Source organism: Brassica rapa, chromosome A04, assembly GCF_000309985.2.
Source record: "Brassica rapa cultivar Chiifu-401-42 chromosome A04, CAAS_Brap_v3.01, whole genome shotgun sequence".
Classification (NCBI taxonomy): Eukaryota; Viridiplantae; Streptophyta; class Magnoliopsida; order Brassicales; family Brassicaceae; genus Brassica; species Brassica rapa.
In genome coordinates, this window is record NC_024798.2 from 14,921,778 (window position 1) to 14,949,030 (window position 27,253).

Here is a 27,253-nt window from a genome sequence, read left to right on the forward strand (position 1 = left end):
TACAAATGATAGTTATCCTCTAATAAAGACTTCTTTCAAGGGTTATATAACGATGTTATTTGATGTGCTTGCGAAGGAAATAGATTAAACAGAACCTAGAAAGTAAGTTTTAGTGTTGGCCAAATCAGATTGTGTCAAAGTTGCGGAACCACCGGAAGCTCTTTGTCTGGTTCCGTTCTACCGTCGCAGCAATCTCAACGAAGAACATGGTTTGGTCCGCAAAACTAATAGCAACAGGGGGGTCAACGTACCTGACGTTCGTGTTGCTTCGTGTAATATCGAGAAATAACCCTAGATATGAATTAGGAGGAGCAGAAGAATTTGTCTAGGGTTTTCAGGCGGTGTTTTTTTATACTGAATCAAATTGATGGAACTGCAACTTAAGACGTAGTGGGATTAGTGGGTTTCTTCAATGAATAACATTGGAAGCGTTACGGCTTTGGCAAAAGATGAATGGGAAGCAATTCCGGGACGATTACACAATTGGGAGGATTTGCTTTAAATCTACAGTTACAAAAACACGTGACCTCAAAACGACGGAGACGAAGGAAGTAGCGTGAGTCGTTTATGGGCATACTAATTATAATGATTCATTAAACATTTAAGGTCCATCTTCGAATTTTATGGAGTAAAAAATTTAAACTGGAACCGCAACTTGGCAACCAACGCCCCCAAAGAGAGATAGAAGCTTATTTTATAGATATAGATATAGATGATTTAAAAACCAAAATCAGATAAAGACATAATTAATCAAATCATTTTAGTGTATATTATAACACCAAAGCTATGGGAACATCTATGGGAACATCTCATGAGAGGTATATTAAGCAGCTCGTACTCTGTTAAATGGGATGATCTCTTAAGGTTACTTACTGATGTGGGCATGGAAAAGAAGAAGCGCTTCTGTTTTCGCTACACCTTCCAAGTGACATTGTACTCTTTGGTAGAGGGAACGAAACAAGAGGCGACACGGTGAGCAAGCCCTGCCGGTAAGGGTGTTAGCTAAGCTCACGGACAAGGCTGTCCGTAACAAGCTTAGCCTGATTCAGGCAACGGGAGTCAAAGGATTGGAGAATATTTTGCAGTTCTGGTTTGCTACTAGAGTGTAAATACAGGGTTGCTTGGTTAGGAAGTTTTGTTCCTTTTTTGAAGATGATGTATAGGGAAAGGGATAGGAGTAGATTTTCTTTTACATAAAGGTTCACTTGATGTAAAAAGGTTTTTTGATGAATAAAATTTAGCATTCATTCAAAAAAAAAAAAACAATTATAACACCAAAGAAAAATAGTCAACATAGCTTATTTTTATTCATAAGATGAAATAGGAAACTAAATGTCCTCAACATTAATCTTTAATCCAATAATACATTAATTTTTCAGGCTTACGATTTTTTGATAAGTAGATAGCATCATCTCGTGCGTTCCACACGTATAGCGCACCACATCTGAAAAAGTAAGCACCTCTATATGCTCTGAACGATCGCTGATATTCTACATTTTCTCCCTTATGGAACAAGTCACAGTCGAACCATGTAGCGAAAGCGACATCATCATGAAAACTAAAATTATAAGGAGGAGTTTTAAATAGTATAGAATGAGGTCTTAAATCATCGTCGAAGGATCTGCAATGGACTTTGAGAGTACTTTGACTGAGAGCTAGGCTGTTTTGAAAAACCACAGTGTTTTTTGGGCATAAACCAGCTTCACTAAACCCAAAGTATAAAGCAAATATAAGAAATAAAATATTAAACCAGAGATTCATACTTTGAATAGATCAACGTTCTTAAAACTGATTATACTTGAGAGGGCTACGAAAACATATTCAGTTAGATTTTTAGTTTGTAAACTATATATAAATATATAATTGTATCCTAAACTTTGACCAAATATATATTTTATATGATAATAAATAATATATATTATTTAGTACTCCATCTGTTTCATATTAAATGTCATTTTGACTTTGGGCACACAGATTAAGGAAACAATTAATTTTGTACATTTTCTATATAAAAACACAATTACCTATACACCTAACCATATATCAACCAATAAAAAAATAAATTACTGCATAAAATTAATAAATTTTGTATTGAAAATCGAAAATAACACTTATTTTGTAACGAAAAATATTTTTTACAACGACCCTTAATATGAAACGGAATGAGTATTAATTAAAGGATATTCTATGCAGACAAATTGGTCAAAGTTTGTTTTTGTGGGATTCAAGAAACTAATAAATTATATATATTTATATTGTTTATTACTAATTAAAGTATACTCATTGGAAAACTTGGTCAAAGTTGGCTTTTATATATGTATAATTTATTGGTTTCTTGGATTCTATAGAATCAAACTTTGACTAAATTTTCCTATAACTAGAATATATTTTAATTAGCAGTAAATATTATTTATCTTTTTGTGTCAAATAATAATATTTATTTCTATATATAAATAAGTCTTTTTTTCTAGTTCGATTGATGACAGATAATAGATGAACCAAAGGGTGACACATCAGCCAATTCATTTTCTTTGTAAGAGCATCTTCAATAGCGTTACCATCATTAGAGTCCTTAGCATTATTAAACTATTTATTTTTTAAAATTTTTTTTTTGAGTAGTTAAAGACTCTAATCAAAATTGTATGTCCAATAGTATTCTCTAATTTGGAGTTCTTAGGAATTAAAAAATATTAAATTTTAAAACATGTGAAATTAAATTTTTTATTTATTACATGTTTAAATATAAAGATACAATAAAATATAAAGATAAAATATTAAATTTTAAAATTTTGGTGAATATTAAATAGATTTAACTCCATTAAAACTTTTATTTATTACATGATTAAATATAAAGATACATGATTAAATATAAAAATATAATATTAAATTTTAAAACATGTGAAATTAAAATTTTCACCGATCCAATGGCATGGTGCCACGTCTGTAAGAACCAAATCCTTATAATCTTGAATTAAGGATCAATCCTTAGCTAACTTAAGTTTTGTAATATTATTGTATTCATATTAACCTAGGATTTTGTGTTAAGTACTCGTGATAAACCTCCGTTGCGGATGCTATAACTTTGTTGCATACTCGGGTTTTGTTGCGTACTCCGGTGTTGTTTAACAGGCTGACCATTTGTTGGGTTTTTTTTTCATGGACTGCGTTCAATTAGAGGCCACGATTTCTAATTCAACATTTTGCAATATCAGAGGCCCATTAAGTATGCACCAAACAAAACGGGTCCTTCCCTAGGGGAACATCTTATCCTTATCGTTGTTGCTTTGACACTGGAGTAAAGTTACGGAGCTGGAAAACGCCTGATGTTCCCATTCATGTTCTCAGAAAAATGTCTTCAATCGATGATCCCCTATACTCCTCCCATTACTCTGTGATCAATGTAAATTTTTAGGGCTTCACTGTCTATATGAGAAGGCCAGTCGAAGTGCCAAACGGCTCAAACCTAAGTTGAAATTATACAACTTCTGATGACTGGAAGCTTAGTATTAACATCCCACATCGTATGGGTGTTGATTCCTTGGGCAATATATATGTGTATGGACAATCCTCCACTTTTGAGCTAGCTTTTGGGTGTGAGTTAGGTTCATCACTAATATGGTATCAGAGTCCATGGTGAAAGCTCAGCAGATGATTTTTTTATATAAACAGTTTCTTACCTATGTAGTCTATACAAATGGCCCATCTTGTTGTGGTATGTCCGAGATGTTGGGCTTGAGCTGTTTCCGAAGGACCGTTTCCCACCCACATCTCGAGAGGGGCTATTAACATCCCACATCGTGTGGGTGTTGATTCCTTGGGCAATATATACGTGTATGGGCAATCTTCCACTCTTGAGCTAGCTTTTGGGTGTGAGTTAGGCTCATCACTAATACTTAGTTTATTTGGATGTTTAGGAGGTGAAGCGGTGGTAATGATTGGTGGGATAAATGAAAGTGAAGGCCAAGGAGCGGTTGTAAAGACGTCGGAAAAATGGAGTCGCGTCCATCACATATGTTTGTTTCTCCACTCTTCCATATTCTCACATACTTCAATCTAATTCTGAAACACAACTACTTTAAATAAACGTGTTATTTAAAGTACAACATTGTCTTTGTGATCTGATCTGAAGTAGAATCATTGTAAAATGTATTTGATGATAGCAACAGCCACCAGTCATCCTTTTATGTTGAAATCCAAGTATATTCGTTGTGGTTATGTACTATTTGCTTCCTGTTAACACTCAGACGTCGAAAATGTAGGTCACTTTCATTTATAAATATCATTTCTCCTTAATCGTAACAAAGCATAAAAAACATGGCTCTTCCTGAATATTAATGTCGTTTGTGGGTGGATGAATAAACCTACTATACATAATAGATCGGGCAATACATTTACTTACAGAAGAATATGCACATGATATTAGAGAATTCATATTGGTGGCTCAATGACAAACGTAATGGGAACAACTCTCAAATCTAATCGTGACATGAGTGTGACCAAACCGGAATTTTGGTTTGCTTCTTGCAACATCAAAAGCACTCAGATCATATAGTGAGCCTTCACTCGGGAGGTGTCAGAAGGTGTTAAGATGGTGGTCATTGAGAGAGGCTGAGATAAGCGTTGCTTAAAAAGGAGAATAATAAGTAGAATAATGAACCAGTTACAGAAAAAGTTAGAAAACTCTAAATTGCAAACTAAAAAGTAATAAGATTCTAGCTAACCTTCACATTAATAAGAAGCATGTTTATCACCATCAGCTCACCGCCTTTTTCACATTACGTGCCTCCCAAAATCAAAGTAATCTCATCTGAACAGTCTCTCTCTAGTGGCCAACCTTCACCTCCAAGAAGTGAACTTGAGAAGTCGTGCGTACGAATAGGTTGAACGGTCGATCAAGGAACTTATAGTTCTTCGAGACCTGTTCTTGGATCAATCAAGAGTTTCTTTCGATAGCTTCTTGAGACCAACTTCCTGATAGATAAATTTAATCAAATCTAAACAAGGTATAAAGCAACAAATAGTTTATTAATTATCAAAGTCTGAATACAACTTTAGACTTCAATGTATATTTATAATAAATTCTTAAATATAGAAAAACATTAATCTTAATTAAAATAGGAAAACCACTAGAATATGAAAAATACAAATAAAAAGTAATTATCTAAATTTATTCCAAATAATAAAATAAATAATAAGATATTCGAATATATTCCAAATACTCATATGCATCAAGTCGCCATGGCGGAGGGGTTTCAGTTACAAGGGACACGAACTCTGGATTTGGATATGCAAAAGATTTTGCTTTGTTGCTCATACACTTCATTTTATATGCAACGAAGGCGGTGAAAGGTGAATTAAAGAATCAATGAAGATACATAGTGGGAATAGTGGGGTGGCTTGATTGATTGTCATTTTCACAGTGTAACGTCATCTAAGAAGATTAAAAGGAGTCGCCAAAATTTTGTTTCCATACACCGGCGAAAGGAGAAAGCTATGACTTCTCTAAAGTAATTATAATTTGGGCCAAGAATGAAGTAAAACATATGTCACGAGTTGAAACAAATCAAGACTGAAGTTTTAAAAAGAAGACACTTGGAGACAGAAGCATCCAATGCTCATGTAGTTCTTTAAGACCATCTAAATAAAAAGTTCATTTTTGAAGTTTGCAAAACTTTAAATTTGAAATTTGAGGGCGCTCTTTTCCAAAAGAACAACTTTAAACTTAATTTCAGAAGTTTTAAATTTTACACTATAGTTCTTCTTATTGATAAAAAAAATTTATAAATTTTTTATTTAGCAATAAAATATATAACAAAAATATTATACACATTATTATTAGTAAGATAATACATTTTAATAGCATATTACATGCATTTCGAAATAATAACTGAGTTTTTTATTTGTATTTGCATATTACAAGGTAAAAGTTGTTAAAATCACGTACTTTCGTTAGTCAATGTAATAATTTTATTTTTATATAATTTTATTTTTTTGTATATTTGCTTTGTAATTTGTATTAAATGTGTATTGTAATATTGTTTTGTATAATTTTCGATTTATTTTTATTTTTCATAAGATTAAAAAAATATTATAAGGACTAAAATGATAAATATAAAAGTTAGTAAGATAATTTGAAAAATAGATAATTGTATAAAGACTTAAAAGTAAAAAAAAATCAAATATGAAATTTTGTGCTCTAAAACTTCAAATACGAAGTTTCACTGTACAAAACTTCAAGATTTGAAGTTTTGAAGTTGTTTTTGGAGCATGCGAAATTTCATATTTGAAGTTTTCAAGTTATTTTTGGAAATGTTCTAAGAAAAAAGAATTTTTTATTATTATTGTTATAGATATATATTTGATTACAGATTTTGAGTTGTTGTATTTGGACCAAATTAATAAATGAACATGAGGTGAGATCTTTTTTGACCTTTGAGGTGAGATCTTTTATGGGTAAGAATATGCATATCGCTAACACATAGATATACGATTTAAAAACCAAAATCAGATAAATACATAATTAATTGAAAGATTTTAACGTTAAAACCTCTCAACTAAGTTTGTTTTGAGTAAAAACCTTCAAACTAAGTGCTTAACGAAAAAAACTCCTAAACTAACTTTATTTAATGAATTAAATCCTAACAGCTCATGATTACCATTACTACTGGTAAATTTTTATTTTAGGAGTTTCCACATTAAGTAAACATATTTGAGGGATTTTACTATTAAAAATCTAAAAATCAAAAAAAAAATCAAAATTTCATAATATTATCTAAAAATTAGTAATTTAAATTTTCAAAATTTGCATTTAAATTTTTTTTTGTTAATATGTGAGTTTGATGTATTTTTAACATCAATATTATATATGTATTAGACGCGACTCCATTTTAAACTAGTAACTTAAATTTTCAAACTTCGCATTTTTATAACTTATCTCCACTCTTCCATTCTCACATGCTTCAATCTAATTTTGAAACACAACTACTTTTCATAAACGTGTTATTTAAAGTACAACATTGTCTTTGTGATCTGATCTGATAAGTAGAATAATTGTAAAATGTTTTTGATAATAGCAACTGATTGCTAATCATCTCTTTATGTAGAAATCCAAGTATATTCGTTGTGGTTATGTACTGTTTGCTTGTTGATAAAAAAAAGTATTGTTTGCTTCATGTTAAGAGCATCCACAACAGTTAGAACTCCATTAAGTAACTAAAAACAAATTATTAATATTTTATTGCAATTAATTTAAGTAACTAATTTTTATTTACCATTTTAAATTTGAACTAGCATAAAAGTGATACATGGGTGTGTGGGTTTTTTTGATAAAGTTCTTAAGCATAAGAGTTTAGAATTTTTTCTGACACTTCTCCTACTTTTTTTTTTGCATTTTTTGATTATTTTTAAATTTGGAAACTTGTCTTAAAAATCTCCATTGGAGCTCTCACTCCTCTTTGCTTTGAGTAGGATTTAGGTTCAAAACTCTACATCCCTTGCTAGTATATGCTCATGCAAGGACTCTTGTGGCTAAGTTGCATGTCTATTGTCATATCACTTTAAATCTGCATCATCATAATCTTGACCTTTTTCCCCGTCTTTAAAACTACCTTGAATAAGATGTTCAGAATTATATTTCGACTACGGGTTATTGTTTTTTCCTATAAGGATGTGTACATAGTGAAAACAATTAGTATATTTTTTGGAAAAGAAATGCTTTACTATCTTTGTAAACCTCTTCTTCATGGAGGACATATATTTCTACTTTCTTTTCTTTGGTAGCCGGCCCCAGTCTATATCATTTAGTCTTGTGGTTGTGGATACCCCCATAAAGATTTGCTTCAGTCTTTGGACTTGATTTGTGTTGTCTCACGTGAGCATATCTATACTCCTTCCAAACCTCTTAATTTCACTTCTTCAAGCAACTTGAATTCTAGTGAAGATCGTACATTGATTAAGAAAAATACTTTATGTGCTGCGCTACGTTAGTCCACATTCTTTCGTTCAAACACTACTTTTTCAGGCATGCATTTGGCATTTTTCTGTAGTGGTTAGTGGAGAACCCAAGGAAAGGTTTGAGGGTTCAGTTAAGCCCTTTAAAGTTTTATGTATAATTTATCATCTCATTTGCTTTTCTAGTAAAACAATTTTGAGATAGATTTCCATGATATTACAGTAATATTTAAACTAATTCAAAATGTTTGGTTTTCTACTTTTCATCATATACATTTTTATCCAAATTTTGAGAAAATATTGAATTATAATCGGAAATAAATTACATCAAAATTCAAACAAAGTTTAAAAGTCCTTATCATACACGATCTTTGGTTGCTATAATTGACGTTAAATCGATTTCTGACCTACTTGTCAACCTATCATATATCAACCCAGTTTGTGAAATTACGGTGTCTCCGTGTCACCTCATAATTCATTTTCGCGAAAACGCGAAATTATGGTGTCTCCATATCAACATGTTGTTTCTTGAGATATGACTAATGATGGTTCCAATCCAATGAATATTTAAACATATGCAATGATCAAACTGATTGGGTATCATTCAAGCTTTAAAAACATTGGCCTTGGTGAGGGTGTTATTTCAGGTTGAATGATTTCAAATCAGTTGAATCACTGCAGCTTTGTGCAAGCACTTTGATAACACATCCATAACTAACTATAACATATATATATAGGAGAGATAGTGAGCAGTCCTAATGCAGTCCCCTCTCGGTAGTAAAAAACCAGCTAACTCGCCACTAATTTAAATTAAGAAGGAAGCAGAAGTGGTGATAAGACTACCTCCAATCAATGGTACACAAAAAAATTATCTACATTTCACTTTAAATAACTATATTATAGAGTTGGATTTGCTCCAATGGTTCACTATATAATATAGTAAAAGAATAATATTACTCTATATTCCACTCTATTATAGAGTAACTTTATTATAGAAGGAACCCATTTAAGCAAATCCAACTCTATAATAGAGTTACTATATTTTAGAGTGAAATATAGAGATAATTTTTGTGTGCCATTGGAAATGCCCTAAAGAAAGTGAGAGAATGAGAGAATATACTAATTTATATTCTAAAAGATTATGGAGATTTATTTCTCTAATAAATTGAGCATTAAGAAGAAAATGATCAGATATTGAAAACAGAATCGAAAGCAAAAAGACAGATTATTAGACCGATGCCAACATACCGAACTCGCACTCAAACTCAAACCTAAGCCATGTATACAATCTCAAACAATAGAGATTGGATGCTCAAAGAGCTTATTAACAAAGATAGAAATAACTTTAGAAAGCTTTATTTAGTACAATAAAAGTAAAAAAAGAGATGAATTTAAAGTTGTCACCAAGGAATAAAATAGATCGATTGATTCATAAAACAAGTTTGAAAGAAGCTGCTTGTAGCAGCCAAGGTTTTATCAATGTCAACATACCAAAACCATTTATATGAAGTCTACTTGCTAGAAACCCTACACTCATTCTTGGGCTTATGGACTTGTTCTTGAGGCTTTTTGAGATGGACTTTAATAAGCCCAACTCATTTGTCTCTTAGGGCTCTCATGTTTTTGTATGAGTTCATTTCTTTATATAACTTTCCTTAGGTTCCTAACCTTGTTTAGACTACTACTCAATATCCGCCACATCCATTTCTGCATTTCACACTTAATAAACATAGTTAAACTTAAATCATTTCTCATTCAAACAAACTCTAATATTGACATATGAATACATTCCATTCTAGTGTTTACGGCTATGCATTGATCACTCTCATAACCACTCATTATGTCAAAGGAATTTATCACAAAGTTGCCAAATATATACTGGTGCAACAATATTACTTAATATTGAGTTCCTACAAGTACTTATTTTATATGCCCTCCGACTAATATCAAGAGGTAGTTAGATCGTTTGTAAACTGGATTGAAGTCCAAGCTCACATTGGCCAAGTAACATCAATATTTTTCCTAGCATGAATCGAACGTACGACAGATGGGTTTACACCTCCTACAAGTACATCATGTGCGGAAATTGTTTACCGTCCCACATTGCAATGGTTCTTATATCTTGTTTATACTTTTCTTCCTCTATTGAATGACCATTTTGTGATGATCATTGGAATGTATTCGATGTTGTACATACCTTTTTTGCACATACCCTTTCTGTGAACTAGCTCGCTTCTTCAGTTAGACATCTTTGATTTTAAAATTGGAAATGTTCTCATCCCTTTCAAACACATCAATTCATATTGATATTTATCTCCCACACCACATGAATTTTTTATAGAAAATTTCCTTGCAAGTAATATTTCAACATGGGAACTTTAGTTTTAAATCATATCATACGAAACCTCAACCAAAGCTGCTACTATAGATGTTTTAATGGGCGGTCCAGGTCTGTTTAGGCCCTGCCCATTATATCATGTAGATTTAAGCTTATTTATACATATTTCCGTTTAGTTTTTATTTATTTTTAAGTTCGTTAAGTTGTGAAGAACTGTTTTAGTCTGTTTAGGCTCACTTATGTTTTTAATACAATTTTTTTGTCCATTATGTTTTCTCATCTTAACAGGGTTTAAATTATTTTCTTAATATAATAACAATTAATTCTTAATTTAAACAAACAATTTTATTTGATTTCTAAACTTTATGATAAATAGAAATTTAAATTAAAAAAAAAAATAAAATTAAAAATATTTTTTATTAAATATTAATCAATCCATCATATTATTAAAAATATCAACACATTTGAATAGGTTTTAAACCCGAACACATCATATGTATTTTGTTTCAAAAGAACACAAACTAAATATAACATAATCATTCTGTTTCAAAAACACAAATTCTATAAATTGTGACATTTTTAAATTACCTTTAAGTTAGTTTTAAATATTCTAAATATAATTTTTGCTTTTTTAGAAATACCCAAAAACGAACCTAACCGGATACCCATTTATTTAACGAGTATATCTAAACAGATTTCCCATGTATAAACCCATTTATTTTTACATGATAACAAATGAGCCACTGATCAAAAACTCTACTAGGCTCATTCAGATCCACAGGCTTAAGGTGCATTTTAACATCTCTAGCTGCTGCATCTACTATATCCACTTCTTTTTTTACCATATCTACTTGCATCGCATTTTTGATGGTACTGACTTATTTTTTACTGCTTCCACCGACTTCAACTTACTTCCATCTTTATTACTTTGATCCTTACTCTGACACTAAGATAGAGAAAATCCTTCTTCGATTCCTCCATCAAGCTCGGAAAACCTAGCCTAGCGGCCGGGTTCTTGAAAACCCTAACTGTTTTCATTGGGGGCCTAGTTAACATTGCACTCAAAACCTTCTATCTCTCCAAATGCACTAGTTATCTCTAAACAATAGTGATAAATTTCTTTATTGTACATAATTCCAATAAACTATAGTCTATAGATAACTGAAGTCACCACAAAAGGCTCTGTGTGATGTTATTAACGAGCTTTCTATTGGCTGGAGATCCTTTTTAATTATAAGGAAAATAGTGAAGTGTTTTTTCTAGCTGAGAAAAATGTTGATCTTACACAGCTTGCGAATATAAGACAACATATGACATGTTGTGTCATAGATTGGTGTTGGTTCATATGCTCAAATATACAAAAGAACTATAAGATTATTTGAACTTTAAATATTATCATGATCACATGCAAACTACACTTGAAACGTGCAATCTGAGGACAGCTAGATGGCATCAGGGTTTCTTTTTTTTTTTGGTCAATTTTTTTTTTGGTCAAATGCATCAGGGTTTCTATAAGAGGAAAGCCAGCTCTTGTTTGTTACTTTCATTGTTTTTAATGGAAAAGGAAATAAATTATATAGAGAAAAAAAAAAACAAAGAGTAACAGACGTAACGAATATTTCTTCTAAATTTAAGTGACCTTTCACACTTTGTCAGCCTTTCTATGTGTGAAACGCATTGTAGTTGTCAGGTTGTGGATCGCCAACATTAAAATTTCCAAATATGGTAAGTTTTAAAATAATATTAGTTGTTTTAGGATTTATTCTTTGCAATACATCCACTCACCTACGAGAGAATATATCTAATTTCCTCACACTTCAAAATTCAAATTTATTACCTCTTTAGAAATACTAGTGGTCTTCCGGCGCTACGCGCCGGGTTCGTCAATTATATTCTAAATTAATTTACAATTTATTTTATAGTCTTTTAAAGAAAATATGTTCAAAAATATAAAGATGAATATATGTTGAAAAGAATGATATTTTCTGATCCATTTTATAGTGGTTACCAATAGTAGTGTATTACTTTGTTTTAAAGTTTCTTAGTTCAATGTGGAAAAGCATAAGTGGTTGTGATTAATCGCCTCAATAAAAGTAGAATTATGCTGATAGTCGTAGTTCAGTTTAAATTTAAACATAAAGTAACGTTAATGTTCGAAAATAAAAAATGTAGATGCTTGTGTTTGTTTTTGTGATTATCTTGTTTGAAGGAAGATATCAAATTGTTTCATCTTCTTAAAATAGTAACAATCTTCGCATACTTGGTCTATGTCAAAGATGCGTTAATTTGTTGGGAACTTCATTGTGGCTGTATTAGTTAAATACTTTGTCTTCAAAGGGAATTTAAAACTCGTAAGTGAATTCTTAATCATTCTCTAGCATTGATGGGGACTTGAATTGTGTTATTCTATGTTTATGATACTGTTTCTTCAAAAATCTATTACCTATTATTATTTAGTTATTGTTTTTCATTATTATTTTGGACAATTCTTTTAAATAATATTTTTAAGTTTTTGTCATCAAAAGAGCTTCCAAAGAATACCAGAATAGCTTTTATTAGAAAGACAAAAAACTACTTTTCCAATTGCTTTATAGATATATAAATATAAATAATTATTTAAAGAAACAATAAAAACTTAATATTTTTTATAGTGTTGAATTTTATGTTTTCAAAATTCAAACTTTTTTATAATTTTATGATTTTATTTTTCAAATTTTTATTTTGAATTTACTTTTTAAAATTCGAAATACTTTTTGAAACTATCTTAAAAATTTTGATTTTGAAATTTCTAATATTTTTTTATTAAAATAATTCAAACTTTACTCCAAAGCCTCACCATTCAAATCTCAGTTCTACTAAGCCTAGCTTAAATAACAGTAAATATACAATTGTATAGGCCTAAGACTTATTATCCGAGATTCAGATTCGATCCGAGATCAGATCCGGATCCGCTCTAAAAATCCGGTATCCGGAGAGGCCGGATCCGAATATGGATAGTATGATAAGTTTCAAAGTTTTATACCTGAATTACAGGATATTTGTTCTGTTAGGTACCGAAATATGAAATAAGATTTAACTTATAATGATTTTAGTTTATTTCCTCTATCTTTAACAATTAATTGCTAATTTATTATTCATGTTCATTCACACTCATCATATGATTGAATAAAGTCTTAAATATAGAGATTTTACAAATTAGATTGCCAAATAAAGATGTGAAAGTGCAAACTGAACAATTCTCCCTTTGAAAATTTTATTGGCTTTTATCCAATAAGGCAGTGAAGTTAAAATCGTCAATCAATACTTGAGGCTCTTTGTCCACTAATGTATTCTTTAATAACTTTCCAGTTGAAGAGATCTGTTCCTTGCCATGGAATCGAGTTGGACAGATAAATAAATTATCTTAGACTTAGTAGAGCTTCAACGTCACTTGATCACACCGTAGAAACCAGTATAAAGTAAACATCACTAAGAAGAACATGTAGAAATAAGAAGACGGAGCGGCCATGACTGAATCAAACAAAAGTAGAAGAAAGTTTGCTACTCAGGATGAGTAATAGGCATGTATAATTCAAATTCTTGGTCACGTACATAACATGTAAGATGTCACATGAAGCCAATGCTTCTTTGAGCTGTAATTAGCAAAAGAGCAGTTGGGAAGTTAATCAAATCTCACTTCTTGCTTCACTCTGCCTTTTCTCAATACATTTGTGTATATTATTTAATCACATATCTGCATATTTGGCATAGCTGCATGCACGTACACATGTGCAACATTCAATAAATGGTTTATAGTGGAGACTGGAGATCAGAGAATTAAAAAGATAGTAAGATTTACGTCTTTTTATATGGTGTCCATTCATCTTGTATTTTCAAAACTCTCTTACCTTACATTTTAAGGTTAACACGCTAACAAAGTATGCATGAATAAGAGCCGTGTATAAAAGTGAAGTAACTGAAAAAGTTATTCTGAACACATCTAGTTTGCAATAACACACTTTTTGACAGGGTCAAACATAAGCAATATCCTTTGTCCTGATTTTAATTCAAGTTAGTAGTAGCTCACCTTATACCCGAAAGCAAAATTAACATTTTTAACCGTGACTATGATCTTCATTTTGTTCCAAGTTATAGAGACCAAATTTTCATCTCCTCCGGCTGAAATAGCTTCTCTATGAGCTTCTGTTCTTGGAGCTTCTCAAGTTTCTGTTATAACCCAGACAAAAAGGGAGCTTCCATCGCCAGTTCACAGATAAAAGAGAGGGAAAGATTAGTGACATAACCCTATATATGCTTCAGAAATTGTGGACATTTCAATCGATAATCAGCAAAGTAAAAGAGTAGGAAAGAATAATGAAGTAAGTTTGTGCAACTTTCTTACCTTTTTTAAAATTAGTAGCAGGGCCAGAATTTGCATCAGCACTAAGCCTAGTGATTAAGGTACCTCACAACTCTTTCCAAAAGCAAGCTTTGGAAAAGTATGTTTCAGTTTGCTGATTTAAGCTTCCATTGATTTACATTCATCTGCATCTCCAGCGTTGCAAGTTTCCTTCTGCACAATACTATAAAATAAAAAGACAATCTTTACTATCTCGTACATGAGTCTGATATTCAATAAGATAAGCAAAGAAAAGGTTAGATACTTGCACATACATCTAACTCATCCCTTCAGCCGTATTTTTAAGCAAGGTGATTAATCATACGGAGGTTTGTGGCTTCTCCTCTGATGGCGGAAGCTCAATAAAATATGTAATCTAAAGTATTTAAATGGGCATCTAAGATCTTATATAAAATAAGATTCATGGAAAGAAGAGGAGAAGAAATAATCATTCACCTCATAGTAGATCATATTAGTTCACTGGAGAAAGCAATTTATAGCATCAGTACCTTGGTAATTATGAATATTGATCTCACCTTGAATATCCTGCTAAAGATCATTCGGATCATTTCCATCAACGGTGCGTGCATATTCAACAACGACACATGTTTCCCAAATCTCCCTAACTGTCCCACTCAGCTCTTTCCAATAGAATCTCAATAAACTAATTGAAGGGAATATTACTCTTGTGTGTAATGTTCTTAACTTTTTTTTGCCGGTCTGGCTCAGGCTCTTTCAACGCCTTAATGACCAAAGATGCAGCTGACGATTCTGAACAGCGAGCTTGACGGTAACACATTGTATGTTGACGGTGGCTTGGGCTTGCATGAGGGTCGCCTGCAATACACCAACAAACAGAAACAAATGAAAACGAAATCATCTCCCAAATTTCAAAAAGCTTACGATTAAAAGAATCGAAAGGATGAATTTTCTCAGGATGGGACTAAACTATTTATAGTCAAGGATGCACAGAAAGTAAGAAATTGAGGAAGGATTCAATGAAAAATCGTGGAAGGAGTGGATAGATGTTGTTAATGAGTGCCTTAAAGACGACGCTTGGATTTAACCAAATTTCGTAACATCTCCAGATTTCTGTCTACGGTAAGTAAAAAGCCAGATGATAAGAAACAGATGCTAGGTTCCAGCATGTTATGGTCGGATAACAATCCATCCACATAACACCGGGGAGATAGTACGGTGGTAAATGAAAAGAATCAGTACTTCGGCGGCGACGGATTTTAATTGTAACGGTGGAGTATCCGAGAGAAGACTATCTATATTTGTATACAGCCCAATAATCAATTGAATACAGTCTTGATCAAAATTGATCCAACAACTTAATATCAAGCCCATGAATGAAACACACGCAAAAAAAAACTTAAAGTCGCTTCTTTTAGAGATGCAGGTGGACGAAATTAACACGGGGAAGCCTGTCTGACGTGGCTGTTTAACTGGTTCTCATTGGTCAATTATTTTTGAGGACGTGGCAGCTTAGATTTTGAGTATATGCTGCTTTTAGTATAGTATAGATTTAGTTTCTCATTACCCTTATTGCAAAAGGGACGTTTAGTTCTCATTATCCATTAACCACACTTTCTTCGAATGTCCACCAGCCCTTTAATGATGGGCCCTATCATCCATACCGTTTTTCCGGGGTTTTTTCCGTGTAACTCTTTATACTCAAAACCTTGATTTATTATTATTTTGTGCAAAAGAAAAAAAGAGTAAATCCAGAAGCGCTGGATACATTCCCATGGATCGCATGGTATATCTAAAAAGCGCGTAACGAGAAGAGTTTCAAAAATAAAAATATCTCACCGATGGACTCACTTCAACTTGCTGTCAAGGAAGCTGAAAGCTAGACTCTAGCGCAGAGAATCTCCAAAGACCCTGGCGGAGATAGGGATGAACAACAACGACCGACTAACAACATTACATAGATAATTTCCGCAGCTAAATGGAGATGTCAAACAGACGCGTCCTGGATAAACGAATGCGATAGAGTTGAGATGGGTTTTGTGCTGCTGGAAGATGATTCCCCTACCCTGTTTGGAGCACATGGACTAAGTGCTGCAGCATCTCCTCTCCACGCTGAAGTAGAAGGGTTGTTGTGGGCTATCCAGGAAGTATTGAAGCAAGGAAACAGAGAGGTACGATTTGAGTTCGACTGTGAACAATTAATTAAACTGATGAAGGAGGAAGAAGAGTGGCCAGCAATAGCACCCGAGTTAGATGGAATTAAAGCTTTATCTGCTGAATTTATTGACGTATCTATCACATACATCCCAAGATGGCTCTTGCTAAAGGGGGAGGATCACGTATTCAGGTCCTCTTCTGTTAACTGTTTTGCACCAAGTTAATTAGTTCTTTATGCTGGCCATGCGGTTGCTAACTACTTCGATGAATTTTTTTTTTATATCAAGAAAAAGAAAAAAAAAACAGAATAATGGCACTTGAAGTGTCTGTATTTCTTTAATATTTCATAATAAAACGACAAAAGCTGTGATTTACGGTGGAAACTGACACTGAGACTTTTTTTAAAAATGGTTTCCCTTTTAAAAAACATTTCTTCTAATGGTTAGGATAATTAATAATTGAAGATATCGCATGCATGCATATGTTCTGTATATACCGTATAAAAAAGGAAATTTAAAGACCAAATTGGTTAATCTGCCACTTCTCATCCCACTCATAAAGCACAAATTCTCATTTTAGTGCTAAGAGGGGACTTTAGCAACTCATATATAAAGCTAAAAACTAAGATTTTTAACTTGTTGACTACTTGAATAGCTAGATAACATCGTAGAATGAAAAACTTGTTCTTTTTTGTAACTGTGAAAAATTTGTTCTTAGTTCACTAAATCTGATTACTGGTTCTTTAACAAACAAACAAAAAAATAGTATAACTAACTGGACAAAAAAAATATACGTTTCGAGTTTAGTTATTAAGTTAATTAAATAAAAACAAAATTCACATTCATTGAACATGTACATTGCTCATAGCCATATATCTCTATAAGCGACTGACACATAAGCTTTTTATATGCTTCAAAAGGGTTGTTTTTTTACAACAGCTTCAAAAATAGTGATAGCATCTACTCGGAGGAAATGCATTTTGAAATTAGCTATCTAGATAGGTTTTATATCATTAGGCTACTAGCGCAAAAAAAACTTGTTATACTTTGTTTTTTATATAAAGTAAGTTTGTAAATTTAATTTTTTTTTTAAATACTACTGTTTTGTAATTAAAAAAGTAGCCAGTCTTTCATTTTAATTCTAATGAATGGGATATTATTTTGTTTTTTTTTGTCAACTGATATAATTTTGTTATCAACATTAAAACAATAAAAAGACATGTTTTGTGAATTATGTTTATTGTAAACCACGTATTCATCTTAAAAACACCTATGCATACGTCAGTAACATGATTTTTCTGAGAAATAGTAACACGAAGTTGTCTTGTCTCTTCTTTGAAGGTTTACACGTACTGGAAACAAGAGACCATTTTTCCCAATTAGATATTCTAAAATATTACTCCAAGTAATAAATCCAAATATTAATTAGTTTTTTTTAATATGCAGTTCAAAATTCAAATAAAAAGCAAAAGAAAAAGTTAAATTCCCAATGCCACCACTTAGTAATTGGACTTCTGTTTGAATAATGGCTAGAGAATAACATGGACGTATCACATCTGTCTTCCTCTCTCTTTTTTTATAATGAAATCTCTCTTCCTTTTTTCCCGAGTCTAGATTTACGATACTAATTTTAATGATAAAATGAAGAAATTAAACTTAGGAATGTAATCACTTGGCTAGTAATTTTATTTTTCCAGTCAGAAATTTTTTTCCCTACATATAATCACAAGTTAAATATGTTAGATGTATTAGTCAAAAAATGTTAAATGTAGAATTTAAAGTTACCATCACGCAATACATAATGTTATTTCAGAAAGTATAATTTTCATGTGAATGCTTGTCCCCTTCCAAAGCTAGGTTTTGTAATTCTTCTTTGGATATTTTAGAAAGTATTATTTTGATTTTTTTTTTTTTGCTAAACTGTACACATAATTTCTTCTGACCACTATAAAAAAAATTTAATAACCTGAAACGTCCATAAATTCACTATTTTTTAGTGTATGACATCTATGTAGATTTAAAAAATTGTAAAAGGCCAACAAATATATTTAGAAATTAACAACATAAATGTGGTCTATTGGTAGATGGATTTTGTGAGATAAATAAACCGGATTCAAAACAACTACAAACATTAAACATATGTGGCCACAAAAATATAGGATCATATTTTAGATCTGATTTAAATACCCGGAACAAAATGTTTGTAAACTGCACCTCTTTTAAAAAGGAAATTAGTTTAAATTCTTTCATATATATATAGAAGTTCCTTGAATCTAAACGTCAAATCAAATTCACTATGGCCACTTATTCTCTTAAATACTATAAATACATGGTGTTCTGACTTTATGTCTTCACTAAATCAATATTAACATATCCGATCCCGCAAAGCAAGCTACGCTTGTCTATCCCCGCAATAACACACCAATACACAATCTCATCAAACATTATTTCCTTATCCTTCAAAGTTATTATTTGTTTCTTCGAGCTCTTAAAGAAGCAATCTAGATGTCCCGGATATCGTCAGACCCGCTTATGGTTGGGAGAGTAATCGGAGACGTTGTGGACAATTGTTTGCAGGCGGTGAAAATGACAGTGACTTATAACTGCGACAAGCAAGTCTACAATGGCCATGAACTTTTCCCTTCTGCAGTTACAAACAAACCCAAAGTTGAAGTTCATGGGGGTGACATGAGGTCATTCTTCACTTTGGTACGCGAACTTTTATCATATATGTTAATACAAATATTGCTTAGTCGTTTTGTTTAATATAACTCCCTTCAATGCTCGTTAGTTGTTATGTAATACATAAACCTTATAATTTCCTATCCAGTTCTTTTAAAGAGACTTTCTTGGTGGAACTTCTAAAGAAACTAACTACAAATATTGAAATATAGGTACATTTTATGAAATGCCAATACTCTGCTTATTCTATTAAAATTATCACTCTATGACATAAGATGCAAAAATTATTCTTAACTTGTTTGAGAAAAAAAAACATTTCTAAAAAATCAATTATTCATCGATCTTGTAAAACAAAGAAACCTGAAAAGTAAAAAAAAATAATGACTTTAGTCTTACGGATCTCTTAGCTTAATTATGAAGAATATATTGGTACAGTAGTTGTTATTTTTTCACAGATTTTACCGTGGTGATAATTTTTAAGAATGGTACATACAAAACCTGTTTCATGAAACTCCTATTTTTCAGATTTAGTTTGCATTTTCGGGAATATTTATTTTATACTAATGTTCAAGAGAGCTGCGTATTCTTTGTTTTTTTTTTTTGGTAAAATAAGAACGTATTCTTTGTTTTTTGTAAAGCAACTGCGAATTCTTTGTTGCAATACATGTGTTTCTTTATGTAGATATTTATTTGTGTCACGTGTAGATATGTTCATGATTCATGAATATCAAATATGTCAAACAGGTCATGACTGATCCTGATGTTCCTGGACCTAGTGATCCTTATCTGAGGGAGCACTTGCACTGGTAAAATTGATTCCTTCCTTTTTTTTGGTTAAGAAACATGTGATTGTATACATATGTAACATTTTTTGCAATGATATGTCAGGATTGTTACCGATATCCCAGGGACAACCGACGTGACATTTGGTAAGTCATATATACTTTAGTAAATCAAACAAATGACATTACATATAAATATATGCATTCTTCATTAGTTTTATATATGATCCAGATGTGTAACCTAAGAGTTTGTATTAATTATAATCTACGTTTAAACCAAAGTGTCGTGAACATGCCAATTAATTTTAGTATAAAATTAAAAAAAAAAACACTAAAGTATAACTATGCACTCTTAATTAGTTTCATACGGTCTAGATCTGTAATCTATTTGTTTGTATTAGTGTCACCGTTGTTCAAAAAACAAAGTGTCACCGCCATGTTATAGCCTGTCCGGTTAAAGTTTAGAAACTGTACGAGGTACAGCATGAAATTACTCTAATCAATGTAGACGAAAAAAATATTTAATTACTCTAATACAAAACAGGAAAGGAAATAGTAGGGTACGAGATGCCTCGGCCAAACATAGGGATCCACCGATTTGTGTATTTGCTTTTCAAGCAGAACCGTAGAGGAAGTGTGGTTTCTGTGCCGTCTTACAGAGACCAATTCAACACTCGGATGTTTGCATATGAGAACGATCTCGGCCTCCCCGTTGCAGCTGTTTTCTTCAACTGCCAGCGTGAGACCGCCGCTAGACGCCGTTAATATCGATCGGTTGTTCCATGCACTCTGACGGGAAGCAGCTTTTTATAATGATATATCTATATATGGTGGCTGCTGTACTGTTATGAACTATTATTATCATTTGAATAAATTCGGCATTTCTTGTTTAAGTTTATTTTCATATGGATGGATGTTTCTGGTATTTTGGATGTAGATATAACTGATATTTCTTATCATAATCAATTATATCAATATATATATAGTTACTAACAAGCACTAACACAAACCCACACCTCGACTCTGTGATCAGAACATACCGTCGACAACTCAAACACCGCAGTGGTGCCTTCTTCTCATCCACAGTGGGTTCTACAAATAATTGTATAAATTCGTTTTTCTTCATTTAAATAATTTTTTGTTTGTCCAAGCTAAAAAAAACATTTCTTCTTTTTAAAAATGTTTCAAGTCCTAACCATCATTTAGCTCAGATAACTATTGAACTTCCTTTTAACAAGTCCGAAACGGTTCCAAACTTTAAAATCATCAAAAGAAAAAGAAAACAAGCTGACGGGCTAATTCCACAGATGTACTCCCCCTTGAAAACTAGTTGGATAGTAACAGGCTACATCACTCACACTTACAAAAAAGAAAAAAAAATGCTTCTCTGATCAGTGATCACTGGTGTCAGTCATGATCATATGATTCAGGTACATTAAATTTTGTATGTATATTAATAACACTTGAATGTGTTTTGCATGTGTTGTTGGATTGTATGTATTTTCCTTTCTTGGCATAAAAGTCAACTAGTTGTGTTCAACACAAAATCAAATGTGAAGTCGGTAAGAGGATCTCATTAAAGTGGCAAAGAAGTGTCAGGTTTCATAGCTTTTGACCAAAAGATAGCATAACCCGATTTCTAGTTATGATTCTCAGCATAAAAGACACAGCTACAAGAGTGTTGGTACACAAAACTAAACGTGACGGCAACAATGTAAGCATTCCAAGCATCACACTGCTGAAAGTTCTTGACTTCTTCGTACTTGATATCTCGTCCAGCACCAAACCCATCTGTTCTACGCATTTCAGAAGCGTCTGGCATTTCCCTGAGCCAGAAATGGACTGATCTAAACCGGCTTCTTCCATACAGTCTTTTATCTCCGGTAATGACCAACAACACACACACACACACATGACCAAAAGATCCACTTCACACGTGCTACTTAATCTTTAAGACAAAAAAAAAAAATGAATGTGGAAGCAGAAGAGTAGAGGGCCACTTACAGTCTCCAGCTATAAGAAAAAGCATGGCGAATCTTTCTGTTTCTGCTTCTGAAGGTGATAGTGAAGACTGATCCTTGTCTTGCGACTAACAATATCAAACTCAGCCTGCTCCCATGTATACTGCCATAAGATATACACAATCGCTAGTAAGTTACCATATGAAGTATTAACAGTTTAAACTTCTCTTTTTTTTTACCGTGAAAGTTGGGAACTTCGTTGAAGCTTCAACTGGCCCCTCTGCAGAGCACCTCCATACAAGTCCATAACGAATATACCACCTTTCTTGGACAAGGCCTCACGCGCATTCTTGAAGTAAGTAACCAACTCGAGCGTTTGTGGAGGCAACAGCAACTGAAATGAAAGCACACACGATATCCCTCTTCGGTAATGAATCAGACCCATCATGAACTAAATCTTCCCCCTCATCATCCAAACTGATATTTTGAATCAGCTCGTGGGATCTGGACGTCACTTGCTTAGCATCAAGAGGGGTCTCAAACATTTCCAATTGGAGAAGAGACATTCTCGAGTACACGTCAGCGCCGAGCTTGCTGATGTTGTTGTCCATGCACCATTCCAGCGCCTCGAGGTCGAAATCTAGCCCTACAGCAGTATCCTCGTGTCAGCCTTCAGCCACTCCGCCACTATTCGAAGCAAACACAAGATTTTATTCCCAGAGCATTGCAAGATGAGTGTTTTAAAGCAAGATGAGAGGAAGGAAAGAAAAGAAACCTTTTTGATCAAAAAAAAAAAAAAAAAAAAGAAACCTTAAGAGAGCGGTCCCACAGAATCTTCTTGGAAATGGAGAGGCTGCCTTCCTCCCACATACATCAGAAAGAACTTCTGCAAGTAGCTTATGTCTCCTTTTGGTGACTGCACCACAAAACACATAACCAGCGTTCTAAAAAATCGTCTAGTCGGCAAATCAGAACTAAACGAAACTATTTTTTAAATAAATCCTATTAAAAAAAAACGTCTAGGCAATAAAAAAAAAAATCGACCTAGACGTCCGCCTAATCAATAATCCAATATAAAGCCACTAACTACCACATAGTGATTTCTTGAACAATTGCTCATAATCATTCTAAAACTTGCCTAGGACATAAACTTTAAAAAAAAAATTGTAAAAACACTTAAATTAATCGGTCGGGCTATATGCATCCCTTAATCAATAATCCCATATAAAGCGACTAACTACCACACACACATAGCTATTTCTTGAACATTGCACATAATAATACAGTGTCTTTTAAAGCTTAGTGTTCTCTGTAAGAGAAAGACAGACGAGACCATGAAATTGCGAACAAATAACAGAAAGACAGTAAGGTTGTCCGAAAACAAAAGAGTAGACAAACGCAGGACAATGACAGTCTTAAACCACAGCAAGATTAACATGAAAGTAGAACCTAAAAGGCCAAGACATAAGTGTCGCGAGATACTCATTTGTTACCTGTACTGATTTGTTGGTATAAAAGGAACTTGAGGGCAAATCAGAGGATGGCTGAAGCTCGTCGCTTTCTTCTTCTTCTTCTTCCTCGGAGTTTTCTTCGTCTTCGTCGACGAGGGGGGGGAGCAGCAGGAGGGTGTTGATCGTAGAAATCTTCGCCGTCATTCGAGAATTCTCCTTTGTGGCGACGTCGATTAGGTTTTTTGTCTCGTTTTCCCATTTTCGAGCGTCGAGCGGTCGAGAAGAGAGAAGAGAGAAGCGTTGTGTTGTATTGGTCAACTGCTTTTCACTTTTCTTTGTGAAAGTGCCCTCAACGCTGCCACATAGGCCCTAGGCCTTTGTCGTTTTCGAGTTACCGGTTTAGATCTTATTTTCGGTTTAAACCTTACTTGTGGTTGTATTTGTGGGTTAGAACGTAATTCCGGTTTAAAACGGTATTTCAGAGGTTTAATTAGACCATCTCGATATTTTTTTTTAATTTCTCTAAATTACAAAAACTATAAAATAAAGATGATGACGTATGTTAATAAAACTAATAAATATTATTTTTCATCAAAATATAAAATATATATTCATTTCTATTTTAAAATAAAAGTAAAAGTGAACTAATAATAGTATTTAGACTAGAGTCAAAAGATAGAGATGTGTTCACAATGTCGATGAGTGCACCTAAGCTTTCATTACGTAGACCTCTCAAGACTAGCTATTTGGTAGGTGCTATTGGTTATAGAGTATTAGACTTAGAGCATGTTTATTGCTAGCAACCTTTAGTGTTGCTTAGTGGTTGTTAATGAATTTTAAGTATTAAAATTTAGCTAAGAGATAATCTTAAGAAACACTTAATTGTAGGGGTTTATGGTAGTTGCTTGACTTAAGGTGCTTAACAATAAAAATTGAGATACTACAAGTGTGATGAAATGAAATTATGAGTGATGAAAATTGATATTATGAGTGCAAGAGAACATGAGAATGATAGAACGTTTACAGAGAGAGAGATTACTACAAGTGTGATCTCTAGTTAATAAACTCTCCACTCTCAACTCGTGACCTCTCCACTCTTTCTTGAGAAATAATACAACACTCAGAAAATATAATTAGCAATGATTCATCCAATTAGCAATGATTCATCCAATTAGCAATCTACACAGAGCCACCGATCGGGGAAAAATCCGCCTTTCGCCTCGGAGAGGAAAGAAACCAGAGAGAGATCTCGCCGTGTTCCTTCGTGGAGGAGAGCAACAGATACAGGGGACGTCGTTCGCCTCGACGACGACAGCAAACGAGAGAGACGCCGCCGTTTCAACGAACAGAGCCACCGATCGCAGAGATATCGCCTTTCGCCACAGAGAGAAAGAGAGAGAGAGAGGAGAGAGAGAAAGAAAAGAAGAAACGCGACGGAAGCCAACGACACCTCTCCTCAAGCCAATTCCTTAGGCGACACGTGCTCGTTTAGGGACGACGCTTCCCGTGCTTAATTAAGCAACGTCTGTTCGTTTTTTTTTTTTCTTTTTCTTTTTTTTTTAAATTGTAATTAACCTTAAGCAACAGCCTTAAGCTTACTGCATTAAACCTGCTCTAAAGAGCACAATTATGGGGGTTATACGAAGGGTTTTTAAGTGGTGGGTTATATTTTTTGATTAAAAACCGGTGATAGAAGAGATGAAATTAGGATCCACTTTTGTCTGTTTTTTGTACTATTTTCGGGCTCCACTGACACGTGACAACAGTCCGCGATTGGTTCTCTTTTAAAAAAAAAAAAATAATCAAAAAAACAAAAAAAAAAAAAATTTAAGAAACCAAAAAAAAAAAACGTTTTAGGGATAGTCATGGCCTTATAAACTTAGCAGAACCATTTTGTAATGCTGTATTGTTTGGAGAAAGCTCTTTTGGTGGAGGTTGCCATTGTAATCTAAAGATTTCTTGTACTCCAGATTGGTATCTTAGGGCGTGCTCACCTTTGAGGAAAACAAACAACATCCTCATACCTCCATTTTTTCAAATAAATTTAGGATTCCGTTTTTACAAATTAAATTTGCTTATATTAATGGGATATACATCTATAATAGTATAATATGATTCCGTTTATTATTTGTATTTGCATTATTCTCCAATAGATCAAGCACATTACAGAAAGACTAAAAAGAATAGTGGTGGAGTTTTTTTAAGTTTTGTAGTCACTACGCCACTGAAGTTGCTAAACCAAAGACTTAACTGTGTAATTCCATGCAGTACCCCGTCACTAATAATAGTCTCATCACTTACTCACGTACTTACTCAGAAAGAAACAAATCTCATGCCCATGTTTGATTTGATCCCAAAACATTGCACAAAAAGTTTTTCGTGTATTATAGTCACCAAAAATCCCCACATGAGCAAATTCCATCACTACTAAAGTGATGAAACCGATTAGTATCTCTAACTACAATCTCTCTTTCTTCAATCTTGGCAATCATTTGATAACTGCATGACAATCCCCACAGACCCTAAGGTTCTTAATGATCAAAAGAGGACTTCCTTTGGTGTAGCTATCAACCCAAAAGCAATAGCTAATCTCTCACTATGCTGAGCAAGAACAGCTTCTTTATGCTCATCATCAATATCTTGAAGCACATAACTCGTATCCGCTCATACCTAAAATCCTTCAGCCGTCTACTCAAATCCTCTAGCTTCTTATAGATCTGATCTCTGAGAGGATGAGACCGATCGCCCAGCCAAGAACGCATAAGTCTTGTTCTTCACCTCAATCCAGCTGTAGCCAGCTTCTTTCTTCACCTTCCTCTCCTCCATCAGCTTCCTTACTTTCGCTCTCTCTCCCCAATCTCCTGACTCTGCATACATATTAGACAACAACACATACGCAGCTGAATCCTCTGGTTTCATATCAATGATCTTCTTTGCAGCTAATCTCCCAAGCTCTGTTTCTCTTGTGCAAACGGCAGGCAGCTAGATAAGAACTGTCCTCCAAATCGTCGAACCAGCAGGGTATGTCATGTTGTCTATGACCTCCATAGCCTTCTCAAGCACCCGGCTCGGCTGTATAGATCGACCATACAGCTATTATTGCTCCTTTGTAGGGCAATCTTGCATTCTCTCACCATTATATCGAAATACTTCTCGCCTTCTTCTACCAACCCTGCGTGTTGTACAAGCAGCAAACACTCCAATGAACGTTACGCTATCCATTCTCACCTTTCGCCTCTTCATCTCCTCGAAAACATCGAGAGCTTTGTAGCTTCCCCGTGCTGCGCATACCCGGAGATCATCGAGTTCCACGACACTAGATCTCTCTCTCCCTGCCTTTTAAAGACTGCTTCCGCGCTCTCGATGTCGCCTTTCTTGCATACATGGTTAGAAGAGCGCTACTACAATTAGAGAGTCATCCACTCTTGATTTTATAGCGAACCCGTGGAACTGCTTTTCCCTGTCCAGAAGATGCGGAAGCCAGCAGCACACACGTTGAGGACGCTGGAGAATGTGAACTCGTTCGGTTTTATCCCTCCCTTTGTGAGCTCGCTAAACATCTTTACAGCTGCTTCT

The 27,253-nt window shown here is 33.5% G+C and overlaps 1 protein-coding gene, 1 long non-coding RNA gene and 2 pseudogenes across 2 annotated transcripts; 1 reads left to right on the plus strand and 3 right to left on the minus strand.

The window, feature by feature from the left end:
• Positions 1-5,089: 5,089 nt before the first annotated feature.
• On the minus strand, positions 5,090-17,488 carry LOC108871736. Its single transcript, XR_004457400.1, has 2 exons — positions 14,942-17,488; positions 5,090-14,850 (listed from the first exon to the last, which is right to left on the minus strand). It is a non-coding gene; the product is annotated as an uncharacterized LOC108871736 (long non-coding RNA).
• Positions 17,489-17,588: 100 nt separating this feature from the next.
• LOC117133529 (protein CENTRORADIALIS-like) lies at positions 17,589-21,096 on the plus strand. The gene is made up of 4 exons (XM_033289940.1): positions 17,589-19,510; positions 20,228-20,289; positions 20,372-20,412; positions 20,810-21,096. Exons 1-4 carry the CDS (start codon positions 19,307-19,309, stop codon positions 21,028-21,030), a joined length of 528 nt encoding a protein of 175 aa, XP_033145831.1. The 5' UTR covers positions 17,589-19,306; the 3' UTR covers positions 21,031-21,096.
• Positions 21,097-21,972: 876 nt separating this feature from the next.
• On the minus strand, positions 21,973-23,881 carry LOC117133363 (annotated as a pseudogene).
• Positions 23,882-26,050: 2,169 nt separating this feature from the next.
• LOC117133364 overlaps positions 26,051-27,253 on the minus strand; it is a 1,448-nt pseudogene continuing 245 nt past the window's right edge.

What these genes read in the sequence shown, in the direction of transcription:
- LOC117133529 (XM_033289940.1), top strand. Translation starts at nt 19,307, where the DNA reads ATGTCCCGGATATCGTCAGACCCGCTTATGGTTGGGAGAGTAATCGGA. An exon ending in TGAGGTCATTCTTCACTTTG is followed by an intron (nt 19,511 to 20,227) that starts GTACGCGAACTT and finishes TATGTCAAACAG; the next exon opens with GTCATGACTGATCCTGATGT. An exon ending in GACAACCGACGTGACATTTG is followed by an intron (nt 20,413 to 20,809) that starts GTAAGTCATATA and finishes AATACAAAACAG; the next exon opens with GAAAGGAAATAGTAGGGTAC.